This window comes from Abramis brama, assembly GCF_963993115.1.
Source record: "Abramis brama genome assembly, chromosome: 22".
NCBI classification, from domain to species: domain Eukaryota; kingdom Metazoa; phylum Chordata; class Actinopteri; order Cypriniformes; family Leuciscidae; genus Abramis; species Abramis brama.
In genome coordinates this window covers 21,896,308-21,912,612 of record NC_139984.1, presented here as the reverse complement: position 1 = coordinate 21,912,612, position 16,305 = coordinate 21,896,308, and the positions used below count along the sequence as shown (strand labels likewise).

The 16,305-nt window shown below is 38.1% G+C and overlaps 1 protein-coding gene across 2 annotated transcripts in view; it reads right to left on the bottom strand.

Annotated features, from left to right (window-relative positions):
• Window positions 1-16,305, bottom strand: part of pex14 (peroxisomal biogenesis factor 14) — a 71,034-nt gene that overhangs the window by 36,610 nt on the left and 18,119 nt on the right. For both annotated transcript variants that reach the window (XM_084099382.1, XM_084099383.1), the window contains exon 3: window positions 1,134-1,218. In XM_084099382.1, coding sequence (XP_083955508.1) covers window positions 1,134-1,218 — 85 coding nt within the window. The remainder of the gene's footprint in view (window positions 1-1,133; window positions 1,219-16,305) is intronic.

The following is a 16,305-nucleotide window of genomic DNA, read 5'->3' as shown; positions in this document are numbered from 1 at the left end:
ATATCAAAATACAGCGTAAGGATTGATTACTATCCAGCACACACTCAGGCCGGTGATCTGATCTGAAAGGGGTTTTTGCCATAGGAGAGATGGTGGGTTATGCATCAAACACACATATTGATTGATACCTAAACTGCTCTGAATTTAGAGTGAATGCATATGTATGCTCACAACACGTTACTTCTCTGGTCGATAAAACTTTCCGATGCATTCCAGTGCTTTAATATTTATGATAACAGCTAAATTAAGTAAAAGCTTTAAAATGCTGGGAGGTAGCATAATTGACAATTCCATTGTAAGTGCAGGAGGGTTTGTCAATATTAATTTTCTGGATCCCAAAGCGTCCCAACTGATGGGTCATTTATCCACACAGCTGGGATCAAGCTCTCTGCAGTCCGATCGACCCCTACTTGACCCTCCAGGGCATGCAACAATGGCCTCGACCCCTGACCCTTAAAAGCAAATGACCTCACCCCATGAAAATCTTTGGACACTGGACAACATGCTGTTCCTAAAACTGAGCAGTCTTTAAAGGGATAGTTTACCCAAAAATGAGACCCTCATCATTTACTCACCTGAAACCTTTATGACTTGATTCAGTGGTAAAAAAAAGAAAGAAAAGAAGATATTTACAGCAGAACGTAAAAGCTGATCTTTTCCACACAACTGGGAAGTAGATGGCGAACATGTCTGCCAAACCAGCATTTCTGTCATTTTGCCACATAAACCTTTCATATGGCTTCAGAAGATTTATCATATTAACTACTTTTTGATGCATTCATGGCACTTTTTTGTCCATTTTGGTGCTAAACAGCATCGGTCCACATTTACTTTTGTTGTAAAAGAAAGTAAGAGAGCAGCATGAACATTCTTCAAAACGTCTCTTTAAGGTCTAAAAAAAAAATCAATATATATAAAAAAAATATTTAGTGGTAAACTGTCCTTTTAACCTGACATTGCAAAAAGGCTCTCTTTACTAAACTGATTCCACTCATGCCTGAAAGAAATAACAAAAGCATTAAGTTGGTTAAATGTAAGGTCAAAGTCTTGGAATTGAGCCATCTTGTAGCAGTTCTGCCTGTAAAAACGCAATATTTCACATTAGGGTTCAGGAACATACTGATGATACGCACCTTTTTTCTTTAAAAAAGCCCTTCTGGTTGCCAGGGGGCTCTGACGAACTTGCTGGTTTTGTAGAAACCTCACTGCCGTGGCAATCTGTGAAGATGAAAAAAAAAAAAAAAAATCTTACATTTGCAGCGTGAAATGAGCTCATCAGTATAATAAAAAGTCATCAGTAAATTAACTTCACTGGAAACGAGAGGAAGACTCAGGAATTCTTGCAAGGCGGCTGAATTATTGTACATTTCCAACTCCCCAAGGTATATCATCAGCCAACAACAGGAACTTATAAAATAGCCCTCCCCCTCCCAATAAGTATATGGAGGCCAGACCACCAAACCACTTTAGAGATAAATCTAGGAAATGAGTGAATCAGCAGTTATAAAATTATCCCATCAAGGTTTGCAGAACAAATGGGGTATGGAGTTTAATTTGCCATTATCCTCTTTAAGACAAACTCCTAGCCTTAAGTGAGCAGGGACTGGAAATCTATACTTAATGCTGAAGTGCCCATCTGTATCTAATAACGGCAGAATACCTGGCTAAAAACTTCAGTGATTCTTAAAGAAGAAAATGCATTATGATCAAATCACCTAGGCTGCATGTTGTAATGACTGAGTGTTAATGCACTAGAAAATTAAATATCATCAGAACACGTGTAGTCGGAAGTGCAGCGCCGTTCCCATCGATTCCATCGTGTTTTCCTTCGAGATGCACCTTGATCTGCCACTTTAGCTTGCTTCTCCTAGAATTAAAAAAGGGTCTCCTCCTCAAACACCATTATAGCATGAATTTGAAGTGCGGGCTCTGAAGTGGTGCTTTTAAAGAACAGATAAACATGAAATAACATCTGGAGATAGGGGGAAACGCACACTCAAGGATAAAGCCGAGCCGCCTCGTTATCGCACCTGTGGTCCCTGTGATTCAATTGTAAAAGTCATCCCTCTAATAGGTTGAAAGGTTTTGATTACTGTTCTTTTTCTTTAAGCGGCAAAAGATAAAAAGTGATTGAGCGCGCTGTCTGTGGTAATCCGTTTTAGGTAATGCATTGCATATACTAAAGACCTGTTTCAATCCAAAAGGATTGCATTTTGAAAATAGGCTGAGAAGAATGTGTAATAGTCGGGACGGCTGTATAATTCTGCGGTGACAAATCAAGACAGAGTGAGTAGGGGACCCGGTTTTCCTTTCAAAAACACATCATATTGATTTCAGCTTAAATTTATGGGGAACAACTTTGACTTTGTTGGATGAAGAAGGAAGACCAAAAGGGGGGCACTGACGATTTAGGGAACGGCATGAGATTATGATTCCGATAATTGGAATAAGCAAGCAGGCTCTGGTCTCTTCAAATATCTGAGGCAGTGTCTGCATAGAAAGCAACCTTAGTCGCACCTGGTTTCAGAACACATCGGCGACGATGTTTTACGTTAACATGACCTTTCTGGATCTCTATATCAGTGTCAAAAATTATCCCCTAGAGTTGATTTTCAGGTTTTTTTTTTTTTTTTAAATCTTTTTCAAGTATTTTTTCTGACCATCAACAACAACAAAAAAACACGATGGGCCAGATTTACTAACAGCTTGTGCTAGCGCAAACCTTCTTTTGGTGTTAAAAAACTGTCAGGATTTACTAAAGACACACAGTGAAAAATTAGCGTTGTAAAGGTGTGGACAGTTATTTTTGCAGCTGACCTTATTGCATATGCATTTGTAGGAGTTTCCCTTTCAGACGCAAAATTTATAGAAGGAGAGTATTTAAATGAATCACGCAAGGTGATTTACTAAGGTTTGCGCTAGTCAATTTACTGGTATTTGCACCATTACTTACCTCCCCAAAAAAAACATGTCTTAAACCAGACGCTTATTTGCGCTGCTCTTGGTAGATTGGGTTGGTCGTTATGGAAATGATCCGGCTGCGTTTGTGTTCTTCAATTTGATTGGTGTCAGTAATCACGTGCAGAACTTTCCAGTAAATTTGGCCCATTTGTCAAATACTTTAATTTATGAAAATTCTCTAATCATCAACCAAATCATACCATGTGTCATTGCAATAGATTAATTTATTAAAGTATCAATCTGCATAATTATTGTTACCTTTAAACTTAACATTTTATGCAATATTTCATGGAAAAAATACAAATGTAAAAATAATCCATGATATTGCAATTTAAATAAAAAAAAGTAATGCTCATTTTTTCTCCCACTCTCTCTCTCTTATTTTTGGTGGCCTGGGCACCCATTAATTTCTGACTAAGCTATATATAAGCTGAGGGCATATTAAATTTATTCACCTGGAAACTTATGACAAGAAAATTGCAAAGTCCACATCATCAAACTGAAGCACATCCTGCTTCATAAATGAACCAGTTCAGCTCAGCTCAGTTCTGAGAAGTCTTCAAACATGAATTGCGAATGAAAATCAGCATTTGAATGGATGAGGGTTTTGAGTTGTTGGAGAATCACACAATAAGTGCCTTTTACAATCCAGAAACACTCCTTCCCCGCTCTATAAACACCACATAAACTGCATAAACCATCAATTTCTTTATGCACTGCACAAAAATGACGTTGCATGTACAGTAAATCACACTTTATAGGAAAAGAACATTCTCAATTGAGTCACTGCCAGCGAAAAAAACAACAGCAGGAATGTTTCATTTAAGATTATAAAGACAAAGGGGTCAAAATCGCAGCTCCTTGGCTTGAAATACGACTCCGTTTTGTGATTGAGACTAGCTTTTACTTGGATGGAAGGGGCACGGCATTCTTGTAAACACTTCTCTAAAAGATGGGATCAAAGTGGGATAACAAATGAGGGCGATGTCCATTTATTTTTCAAGAGTGTTACGTCTGTTCTTCAGGGAGAAGAAAAGTGCTTTTCTTTGCAGATGACACGGCTGCTTTATGCAAGTTCCACCCAGACATCTCAATCAATTATAACCACATTGCACAGATTTTAGTCTTGTCTACTTATTGACGTATAGATCACCCTCGTTGTCGTATAAGGTAGCAGCGCACGATCGTGCTTTTAAGGGGGAGAGCTGTATCACTACATGTCAGTACAAGACACATTTGGTTTGGCAAGCAAAATATTAACTCAAATTAAAAAGGTGGGTGCATGTTTCTTTGCTGAATACCAGTAAATACTCTTTGTTAATCAACCATTATTTTCTAGTGTTTCTTGTAAGGCTAAAATTGCTAATGCACGGAAAGTGCTCCCTGTTCTAACCGATAATCTTTACAAATGAGATAAATGATCAAGTGTCAGGTGCAACCTAAAAAGTGGTGAAAACTCAATCATAGGGGCCGAGCAACATTAAGGGCCACGTCTGGAGACATGCCCGCCGTGAACATGATGACTGCACAAGGTCTTGCAAATCATGCCGTGTTGGTTATTGAGTTTGGATCGGACCGAGTTTTAACAGAGCACTTTTGCCTCACACTCGCCTTAAATTTGGAGGAGGTGGTCGTTACGCTTAACATGATGATATTGATCGGGAAGAAAATATAAATGTCCTATTAGGGAAGCCAAATTTTTAGAGCCAACCTCGTATGATGCTTTCATCATTTCAGTCTCCTTTAAAACAAGTTAAAAGTTCAATAGCTGGTCTATAAAGGAGCATTTTGACAGTCAGTTTAATGTAAAAAAAAAGTCCCAATTTTCCTGAATTTATCCTACTTACCCTAAAAATGTAATTCTAAGAATAACCAGTGAATTCTGAATACTTTTTTCCTATTTTAAGAACATTAAAACGCTTTAGAAATTCTGACCTGTAAGAGTTAGAGGAAGTTTTGCTTATAAATGCTGCCATATAACCAGTAGATATGAGAAGGAAGACTTCCCTTGCAAACAGGTCAAACAGGGAAATATACTTTTGCTCAAGGCAACACACTTACAAAAGTACTATTAAGCCAAACAAGATTAAATCAGTTGTAGATGGGAGGGAAAAGGTTTTATTTCAATATCATGATCGGTGAAAGAGACTCCAAAACATAAAAACCCCTTAAAGAAAATGTGATTTTTTTTCTCTTATATATTAATAAACATTCATATTGTATAAAAAATGGCAAAATGTTTGTTTTAAATGCAAATAATGTACACTTAAAAGGCAGCTACAGGGGGCTTTTAGAATTTTACAAAACAAAAAAAAGCACGGTTGTTTGTTTCAAAATAAATGGCACAGTTTATAGATTCATTCAGTTTTATTAGTAACATAAATCTGCAATAGCTAAAAAAATAATAATAATAATAAAAAAAAAAATATATATATAATTTTGTGGAGGGTGGTGTCGTGAAATGAAGTTATAGACCAAAAAGCGTGCCTGACTGTATTCGAGTTTGATCTTGCTACAGGACTGTTGACAGTAATGACCGCTCCGTGAGAAAGGACAAGAGCTACCACAGCAGAAGGTGGGGGCCATCAGTTGGCACTTAAAAGCAAAGGGTAAAGGAAGCTAAAAGGAAATCATTAGCAGGTCTGGGGATCCAGTCTTAGCGTGAATCAATTCATTTCAAATTGCCCTGTACATTTGTGAAGAAGCACCCCTGATATAATAAAGGCCTAATAGACACTGATCCAATTGTGTTAGGTTGGTCTCAGATTCCTACAAAACAATGGTTTCAGGAGAGGAGAGAGGGAGAAAGAGACCGTAGTCGACTTTCTATATTAATTAACCTCTATCATGAATGATTCCATGACATAGATGGATATCTAGGACACTTTAAGCGCTCCGAGTCGACTCTGAAATTGCAATGTGGGTTTCCTTGCAGTCAGATTCCTTTCAACTCCTGAAGGGTTGATGCACAAAATGGTATTTTTAATCTTTTATAATTAGATCTTAAAATGCCCTTCTAATTATGACAACTTCTGCCTTAAATGACCTTTATTGAGGAGAGCACACTGAGCAAACTGGGTGTGCATGAGAGAGAGAGAGAGGGAGAGAGAGAGGGAGAGAGAGAGAGAGAGGGAGAGAGAGGGAGAGAGAGGGAGAGAGAGGGATAGGGAGAGGGATAGGGAGAGAGAGAGAGAGAGAGAGAGAGAGAGGGATAGGGAGAGAGAGAGAGAGAGAGGGATAGGGGGAGAGAGAGAGAGAGAGAGAGAGAGAGAGTGAGAGAGAGTGAGAGAGAGAGAGAGAGAGAGAGAGAGAGTGTGAGAGAGAGAGAGAGAGAGAGAGAGAGAGTTAATCTAAAACAGCTGTATGAAATCAATTCTTACTGATCAACTCCACACCCACACGACACAGACATTACATACATCAATAAATCATTCTTCATACAGCAATGTTTTATTTTTGCTTTCTTTTCTTTTCATTGTGATTTTTGGAAGATTTAATGCCATTTCAAACCTTTTTTTCTTTCTTCTGCGGAACACAAAAGAAAATATTTAGAAAAAAATTCCAAATGCAATGAAAGTCCACAGAGGTCCACGGGGGAAATATTTTCTGAAATATTTTCTTTCGCTCCACGGAAGAAGGAAATTCATACAGGTTTGGAATGACATGAGGGTGAGTAAACGATGACAGAATTTTCATTTTTGGGTGAACTATCCCTTTAAAATGTTCTGCCTCCCCCTTATTATCATCACAAAAATCTTAGCAGTCACTCCAACGGTCTTCAGCATAACTATGCGGTCTGTTTACGACTTTGAACTACTGAAAAAAGTGCATGAAAAGGGAATATCTCAGTCAGTTATGCCTTTACCCATCTTCCTTATGCAACCAAATCCAGTTTCAAAAGGTCACATTCGTGATAAATAGATCTATGCAAAAAGAGCCATTACTGATGACAAAGTAGAGCGACACACATTTTCTATGTGCTGCGAGTGGATTGAGCACAGAGACCCGCGATTACAGCGCTGATATTCAAATCACGGCGCAGGCAATTTTTTATGAATGTTCTGAACTTTGATGACTTAAAGGTCACAACAAAGTTTACCACCAAAACAAAACAAAAAAACAATAAATACAATAGCAGGGAAAAAGACAGTTGAAAGTTTTGTTATATGATATACAGAGGTTTGAAAATAAGTATGAACTAAAGCCTTCTGGACAAAATTGGGAATCCAGGATTTCCACACTTTCCACCAAAGAACTGTTGTTTTTGATGACTGGATAAGGATTTTCACTTTATATAAATTATACGTTAGAATCAGGCATAACTAATAAAATAAATATTGACTACAGAAATACCCATGATCTTAAAATTTTATTTCCAGGACTATTTATTTACAAGCCTGGAAATGGCAATTATGAATTTCCCTTATATTTTCAGGATTGTGGAAACCCTGGAAAACATCATTTAGTTATTAAATTCATGACATCAACAGCATATTCCATGCTATTTCACTTTCACAGGAAAGACAGGTATTGAAAAGTACAAAATTAAAATAGTAAAATATTATAAATAAATATAAACCAGACTGTTATTTAAGCCTAATGGAAAGTCACAGGTTTATGGCAGAACTGACACACATTTGAATACACACAGATGCACATAGACGTTTGCCAGCAACTTGCCTCACTCAGCCCAGGCTAATCTGTAACGCTAGCCTAACTAGTACTCAATACTTTCGATTACAGACCTGAAATATTTCCTCTTAACATGTAAATCAATAAAACATGGTAAAGCAGAGCATTTGCTGGAAACATTTCTGTTAATGTGGGGCAAATTTATCTTAATCGTTATTATTAACTGTTGGGAGATATGTCCAGCTTTCACATGTGATCATTTGTTTCCACTAATGAGAGAGCCAAAGTGTCTGTGGTGCCAGAATTACACTTCCAATGCATTTTGCCGGCTCACTGAGGTGTTCGATATAAGTCCTACTAGTTTATATGGCTAACTCAGTGTGGTTTTAAAAGATTTTTGACCAAAAAAACAAACAAAAAAAGCTCGTTTCGGAGTGTTCATTTAATCTGATCTCTTCAGGGAGAGAGAAAGAGATGCCTAACTTGCTTAATAAATAATAACAAATGTTACACTTATTAAAAAAAATAGACATGAATCTTAAGGTCTAATCTTGAGGTTCTGCTTTAAAAAAAAATATTACATTTAGATTTTTACCATTAATTATGGACATATTTTAATTAATATTGTAAAATGTGTGTACTAGATGTGTTTGATATAAGACAGAATAGTTCATATGGCTAATTTAATTTAATGTTGCTTAATAAATAATAACAAAAGGTCACAGAGGGGTAAAAAAAAGACAGGAATCTTCAGCTCTAAAAGGTCAAATTAAGCTTAAAAAATATAGCTTTATTTTTTTCAACATTATTTTTAGACATTTTTTGAAAGAAATAAAAAATGTGTGAAATGTGTATGTATCAGAGAGAAAGAGAGAAAGATGAAACTGTGACCCTTGGACTCAGCAGTGAGAAAAAAAGAAAGAAAGAAAAAAAAAACAGTACTTAGCCCAGCTCACCGCAAATATTCCAGCAGTAATCCAGTAATGGATACTTCCTCAGCTCCTCAATTGGTCAAAATGTTTTCATACAATAATTTAATTCAGAAACACTTTTACAAAGCAAGAGTAATCAATTTTAATTAGTTGATTCCCCCCCCCCACCCCCCAATTGTATAAAGTTTAATGTACTGCCATCGATCCTCTTTGTTCTTTAATGCAGTGCTGCTTTCCTGTAATTTGAGGCATTTTTTTCTCTACTTTTACAGTCAATGATGACATTCGGTGACAGGCCGTGCAAAATGTCTCCGAGTTGTAAATGAGCAGGGCGTAAACGCACACACACACGCACACACACACGCACACACACACTCAATGCCAGTGTAATTCATAACAAAACCTGGGGGAAAAAAGCAAACATCCGATTTTAAGACAATCTAAAGGAAACGGAGCATAAATTAATAGCAGCCTATCGTGACTTGGTGGCACATCCTAATAACACGTTGCGATCCGGCTCATAGATAAACACAAAGGCGGTCTTAAACCCGACGCTGGATCCTTGTCCTTCATTTTCAGAGACACTACCACCCTTCACATCTAATTAGCTAATTGAAGCAAAATGAAAACAGCACCAATGGCAACAACGCCGCACTCATGTCCAAACCGCACAATGCAGGGTTTATGGAGAGGAAGGAAGAGCCTTCTTGTCATCTACGACTGCCATAACCCTGACGAGTGTCTTCCCTCTCCGCTACAGACGCCCACCTAGCACACACACACAAAATCAAAGTGTACAATTGTGCCACCGTCTCTTACACTAAACTAGCTAACAGACGTATAGTACATTGACAATTAAAAGAGAAATGTGCTTGCCGGCGGTTAGTTGATTAGGCATAAGCACAATATGACACTGAGAGAGGACGGCCACGCCACCGGCAGACAGATTGTGACATTCCGGTGACATTATCATCTCACAATGGCTTGCATTCGATAGCTTGGGACGGTTATTGCACGTTGCGGATCAACAGTTTTGCGATCTTCAAAAAGGCGAAGAATTGGTGCTGTGACCCTCTTGCTCGGTGACCCTACTCTCAATTACTTTGAGGGTGGTGGAGATGGAAACAACTAGATGGAGAGCAAAAACATAAAGTGTTAAGTAAAACAAAAACACGGTATGGGAGATACAGTTCGTAGAAGGAAGAAAAAAGGCAGAGAAAGTTTAAAGAAGTGAGATCAGATAAGGAAAGAGACAAAGACAGGGCAACCTGGCCTCCCACAGGTCTATGGGTACATCTCAGAAGATGAATACCACCATCTACTGGTTGCAAAGGGAAGTGCGGCACAAAGTGGCTTGTCCAAATAAACCGACAAGCCTCCCAGGCTGTGTGATAGTCAGAGCTGTCAGGAACGATTAGATGACAATGGAGCTGGCATTTAAAGAGATACTCAGACCACAGTCGGAGTCACATGACTGAGAAAAGTAGTAAGCGTTTAATCCACCAATGAGATTAGGCCTCCTTCAAAACCACAGTGGCACAGCAAACCAATAAAAACAATTAAGGTTTGCAGTTTTAATTTAGTGCATCCAAACCAATGGGAACATTTTAATTACCATAGCGACTAAAATTGCATAAAAAAAAAACAAGTTGTGTTTTGTTTTTATTGCAAAATGGGTTGGAAGGGGTAGAAAATAAATGCGTAGCAGAGTGATTTATGCTTGTTGACTCATATGGAGAATTGCTGTTACTCAACTGAAGCCACAGAATCTGAGAAATGCTTGTGTGCGAGAATAATCGTGCATTTCTAAAGGATCAGCCAGAATGTACAGGTTTTACTGCATTATTGCCCAAAGCATGTCTGCGGTACGATGGTGCCACCCAGCCCTGTTCTCAAACCTGCGTATAAATCAGTTGGGTTTGCGTAAAAACTCTCTTGACCCTGCCTAGGCAACAATAACCACCAAAACACAATGGAATGAACAAGTAGGGATCCGATCACATGCAAAAGTTCAAACAAGACTGACAGATCAGACTGGCTTTCAAAGAGGAGTTTCATATAGTCACACCTTAAAGGGATTGTTCAACCCTAAATTACAGAATTTTTCACCCTCATGTCATTCCAAACCTTTGTGTCTTCTGTGGAACACCAAAGACAAAATGTTTTTGTCCATACAATGACAGTCAATGGGGTCCAAAAAAAACAAAAGCTATTTTTCTAAACATCTTCTTTTGTGTTCCACAGTGTGTGGGTGAGTGAAAAGATGTCAGAATTTAAAATTTTGAGTGAACTTTCCTTTTAAAAGTCATGACTAGTAAACACACGTGAATTATTACAATTCAAAAAGGCTTTGTTGCAGTATCGGATGCAATAGGTACTCAATACGTATGGCTCTACGGGAGTCTTTGCTGTGGCCGGAGGTGACCCGCACTGGCTTTATGGGGCATGAGGATCCAGACGTGCGTGTGTGTGTGTGTCTGAGAGAGTGTGAGTCCTGCTCCAGTGTCACAGCATGGCGTGTTGGAGCCCAGGGGCTGCGCTGGCCACTCACTGACAGACACACACCTGCTCTGACATTTCCTGCCGACCTTGACTGAGAAAAACACATGACAATACCGTTGAGTCCCACGGGACTGTCGTCACTCTCTCTTGCTCTCTTCCCAACTCCTTTAAAGGAATAGTTCATGCAAAAACTCAAATTCTGTCATCGTTTACTCACTTCTCATATCATTCCAAACCTGTATGACTTACTTTCTTCTGTGGGACACAAAATATCCTTTGTGTGACAAGTAGACTGAAATGTACATCTTTAAAATGTATTTATATAACTGGAACCATTGGAATCATTGAGTCAGTGAGTCAGCGTTATAACCTAAAACAAATAATTCAGATTGATAAAAAAAAAAAAAAACATTTATTCACATATCAGAAATTGTTACTTCGATATAAAGGTTTTAAAACACATTTTATTAAATCATAATTCAGAGATTAGTTTCACAAATACACTTGGGTAAGTCAGTAAGATTTTTGTTTTTGAAAGAAGTCTCTTATTTTCACTGCATTAATTTGATCAAAAATACAGTAATATTGTAAAATAGATTATTACAGCTTAAAATAACTTTCTATTTTAATATGTTTTAAAAAGTAATTTATTCCTGTGATGGCAAAGCTGAATTTTCAGCATCATTACTCCAGTTTTCAGAGTCACATGATCCTTCAGAAATCATTATAATATGCTGATTTAGTGTTCAAGAAACATTTTTTATTATCATCACAGTTGAAAACAGTTGTGTTGCTTAATATGTTTATGGATACAGTGATAATTTTTACAGGATTCTTAGATGAATAGGTTAAAATAGCAGAATTTATTTGAAATAGAAATCTTTATAACATTATAAATGTCTTAGCTGTCACTTTTGATAAATTTTGTCCTTGCTGATTAATGCTGAAGAAAAATATTACTTTTTTTCAAAAAATCCAAACTTTTGAATGGTAGTGTATAAATAAATATATTTGTTCAAATGTATGATTTTTTTTCCCCAAAGCTTGAAATCTTCAGCCCACATTCATTGTAACTGCATGGAGAAAATAGCCAGTACATTCTTCAAAACGTCTCCTTTTCTGATCCTAGCACGAAAGAAAATCATACAGTTGAGACGAAATAAATGACAATTTTCAACAGCGACCTCATCTTCAGCTACAAGAAAATGCAGCAAAAATAGAGGAGCAAAGCAATGCATGTGATGAATAACAGGAAGGCCTCTGAAGTTGCTGACAGCTCTCACCTATTCCCCACCTCTTTCACAACCAGCTACTCTGCAGAAATGGCCACTGCTGTTTAACCAGGCAGCCCACCCAAAATGATGACATGTGCCACATTTAGCACCTATTCTGAGTGTTTAGGCCTGTCTCCCATTCTCTTGTTGTCACAACACTAAAAGCCCTCGGGCCACTGGTCCAGGTGTTTGACAAGGCTGCCAGCAGCTAACAGATACATATGCGGGTTCCTGTTTCTCATCTGACTTCTAAGAAGTGTTAATAATAATACAGAATTATTGAAGATTGGGCTCCTGATGATATACAAAGAGGAAAAAGGGTGGTTTGTCTGGATGCATGCAAGTCCTCAGACGGACAGTAGTGCTTTTTTGATTGTATGCACACCTGACTCAGTCGGAACGCCAAAGAGAATTCATCAACAAAACAGCACTTACTAGAGCCCAGAGGCAACTGCGATTTTATATAAGCAAGTTCAAGCAGCGCCTTTGCCCTTTTGAGACCTTTAAAACGCATAGTTAAAGGCCCTCGGAGGGGATTTACTCTGAGAGGAGTGAGTACGAATCTATAATACAGTCTCCAGCAGCCTCTAGTGCTCACAAACGGGGCAGCAACAGGTGTCTGTACACCCCCATATCAAATACACACACATAACTGCAATTGCTCTTTTGCATTGTTCTTAGTGCTTTAATTTTCTGTCTATTCTTATTGACTTTTTTCCACAACTTCCTGTACGTTTACGGAGCTCACACACTCCATAAGACCTTTTACATGCCATATACTGCAGCTCACTTGACTGATTCCTGATTGGCTTGTTAAAGCTGTAATCTACCAGCGCCACACAGAGAGAAACGAGAAGCCTATTAGCATCTTCTCTACATTATTTTTCATCAAACTGGTTAAAACTGACACGTATTAATTAATATCTATTACTCTTTTTTTTTTTCTCCTTTTTTTTTTCTTTGAGGGGGCAAGATGTTGGGTTTGAAGGGGGTGGGCAATTAGTTGAACAAAATAATCAAAATAGTGTTTTTGAACGAGCGCTGATAAATGTCCTGCACCATCCCATCTCAGAGAGCGAAGTGCAATATATTCTTGCTGTCACGTTCTATTAAACAGCTATTACAGTCGTGATAGAACTATTAGTCACTTCATTATTAATAACATTAATGTATTTACATTTTAGTGTACATGCCAGTTTTCCAGCAATAATTTATGAAGTCGACTTCAAATATTTCATAATGTTCCTCCATCTGAGCCTTTTTGAGCTCATTATTGATTGTGAAAACAGACAGAATTTTTATGTTCTCTCTCTGCCGACCTCACTCACTCTCTTAATGTATTGGCGAGGGGGGCTCTGCATTAAGAGACTGAAACAAAGTGCATTTACATCTGAAGCATAACTTCATAATTTACATTCCAACATTTATTAGAGGTGACAAATGAGTGTTTGGTCCACTCGCGCTTTTCCACAATACGGCACTTATTCAATCCGCATAAATTACGGCGAGGGATTGAGAGTGCTAGTGCAAATGATTCTATTACATTTATGCGGCGGTACACGCGTGTGCCCGCAGAGGTTATTCGAGGGGCGGGCGTCCCGTTTATGAACTAATCCATAAAGTGGCTACCTACAATAAGAATAAAAAGTGTGGAATAATGTATAAAAGGCTGTGCCGGCATGCCAGCTTGTATGGGAATCCTGTTAGAGCCGAGCAAAGGAAACGAGAGTAGATTAGAGTAGAGTACACTAGAGAGAATTAGAGTAGTGAGAGCTGGAGTAAAGTAGACTAGACAAGATAAGAGTACACTGGACTGTAGAGTTAAGTGCACTGGAGTAGACTAAAATGAAGACTAAATTAAATGATAGTACAGTGGACTAGATCTGACATTTTTTAGACTTGTTGATGACCCCCTTGTGAGTGACCTACTCACTAGAAAAATAATGTTTTTTTCCCTGCATTTATATTGTGTGAGAAAGTACAAAATTATAAAGATAATAAATTAAATTAAATTAAATTAAATAATTGGCACTGTATAAAGCAAATTGTTAAAATATTATCTAGAAAAATACTTAAAAAAAAAAAAAAAATTAGCAAGCAGAATGAAATATATTATCTAAACTTTATTACATTTATTATAAAAATCTATAGAGTAATTTTTTTTTATTAATATTTAATTTATATCACTTATACGGTTACCAATCTAAATACACATTTTGTATTTGTTTCTTTCACAAATTTTACATGGACCCCCTAACAGAAACTATGGTAACTTAGCAATGTTGCTATAATCCAGCATGTTTACATATTGTATTTGTATACTGCTGTTCATTAACGTGCATTGTCTCTAATGCATAAACAAACAAACAAATAAACAGCACCACCTTAAAACCCCTGGAGTAGACTAAACTACAGTACTGTAGAAAATAGTACACAAGAGTAAGACTAGACTCCAGTAAGGTATAGAGTACAATGGAGTGAACTTGAAAGAATAGAGAAGAGTAGACTACCTTATTGCACACTAGTCTTTTTTCTGGATGGGAAGCAGAGGATCACATCAACTGCCACATCAAAGGGTCTTCCATAAACCTTTCTGTCCTATTGGTAAGAGATGTGTCCAACACGTGTCATTCAAATCAGGCCAAATTTATCTTATTGCGAAAGAATATGAACATTTGCCATAGTATTCAAAAGCAGATCATAGCAAACCCTGTGCTCCAAACACAACTCTGGCCCAAAGTCTCAGTCGTGATTAAACAGCCTTGCCTCTTCCCATGTTAATATTCCAGCACCGATAACCACTATAAGTCAGCGTGTAATGTTAAATAATTATAGAGAGGAGCATTTCAGCAGTGTAGTTACAAATGCACCATGGGAATCCCTCCATTTAAACAAATAACGGGCGCTGCAGGGGAGTTGGCAGATGAATTAACAGCTAATAACTTACTGCGTAGGCAGATAAAGAACAGTCCCAATGTGTCAATTACATCGCATTTTTCTCTGATTTCTAGACTTCCAAACATAATCGCGCACTTCAAAGAGGTACAACTAGAAAAAGTTGGCTTTCGCAGTGCACCGAGGAGATTTATTTTTAGTTCTTTTCCCTTCTCCCTTATTCATTTGATCAAACGCTTCCAGAAATCAGAGGAACCGCTGTAAAAACTAGGCGTTTCCAGACGTAACGCTGGCTGCCGGTCGGTCCTCTCTCCTGACAGATCCTGGGAGTCAGAAACACAGGGCTTTAGTCCCACTCCTGTTCATTAAAATCACAGGGACAGGGCCCGCAAAGAGAAAGATGCTGACATATCAAAGGCTCTCTGTACCTGCATTACCATAGTCATTTACTTATTAAAGCAGAGATGTTTCCTGTCAATCAGGGGGCCATCATGTCTCCTCATTTGCAGCGGAAAAACTGGCATAATTGCTTCTTAGACTAATCAACACAACTTGGAGTAATTATGCCTTGAAAGTGACATTGGAGGGTGAGGGGGACGTGCGGGTGTGTGCGTTCAAGAGGGCTGACGGGGGAAGGCAGTCACTGATTCGACCTGATCGTCAGTCATATGGCGAGTCTCTCTCTTTCCATCACATGCTATACCTCTCTTCAACGCGTCTGCTCCACTTCATATCTGCCGCCAAGGAGAACCTTCACATCAAACGGAAGTAATTACAAAGCGCAACCCAAACTGGTGTCACAGATCTCCTTCCATGCTCTTTAAAAACACGGCTACGCTATAATTAAAATCCTGTCATATTTCCATCATCGTGTCAGGCCAACATATAATGACACAGTTCAGCAGGCTAGAGCAAACCTAGAAATTACAGATCTGTACTTGCAGTTCTGTTGGCATTAATATATTTGCAGAGATTTTACAAATTACGGGGCAAGTATGAATTATATTTTATTGATTTCTGGGTAATCAAAGAGTTCAATTAAAACCTGCCTTCAAAGCGGTCGGCAAAATACGGACATCAGAAGGAAAGTGCTGAAAATACACTGCATT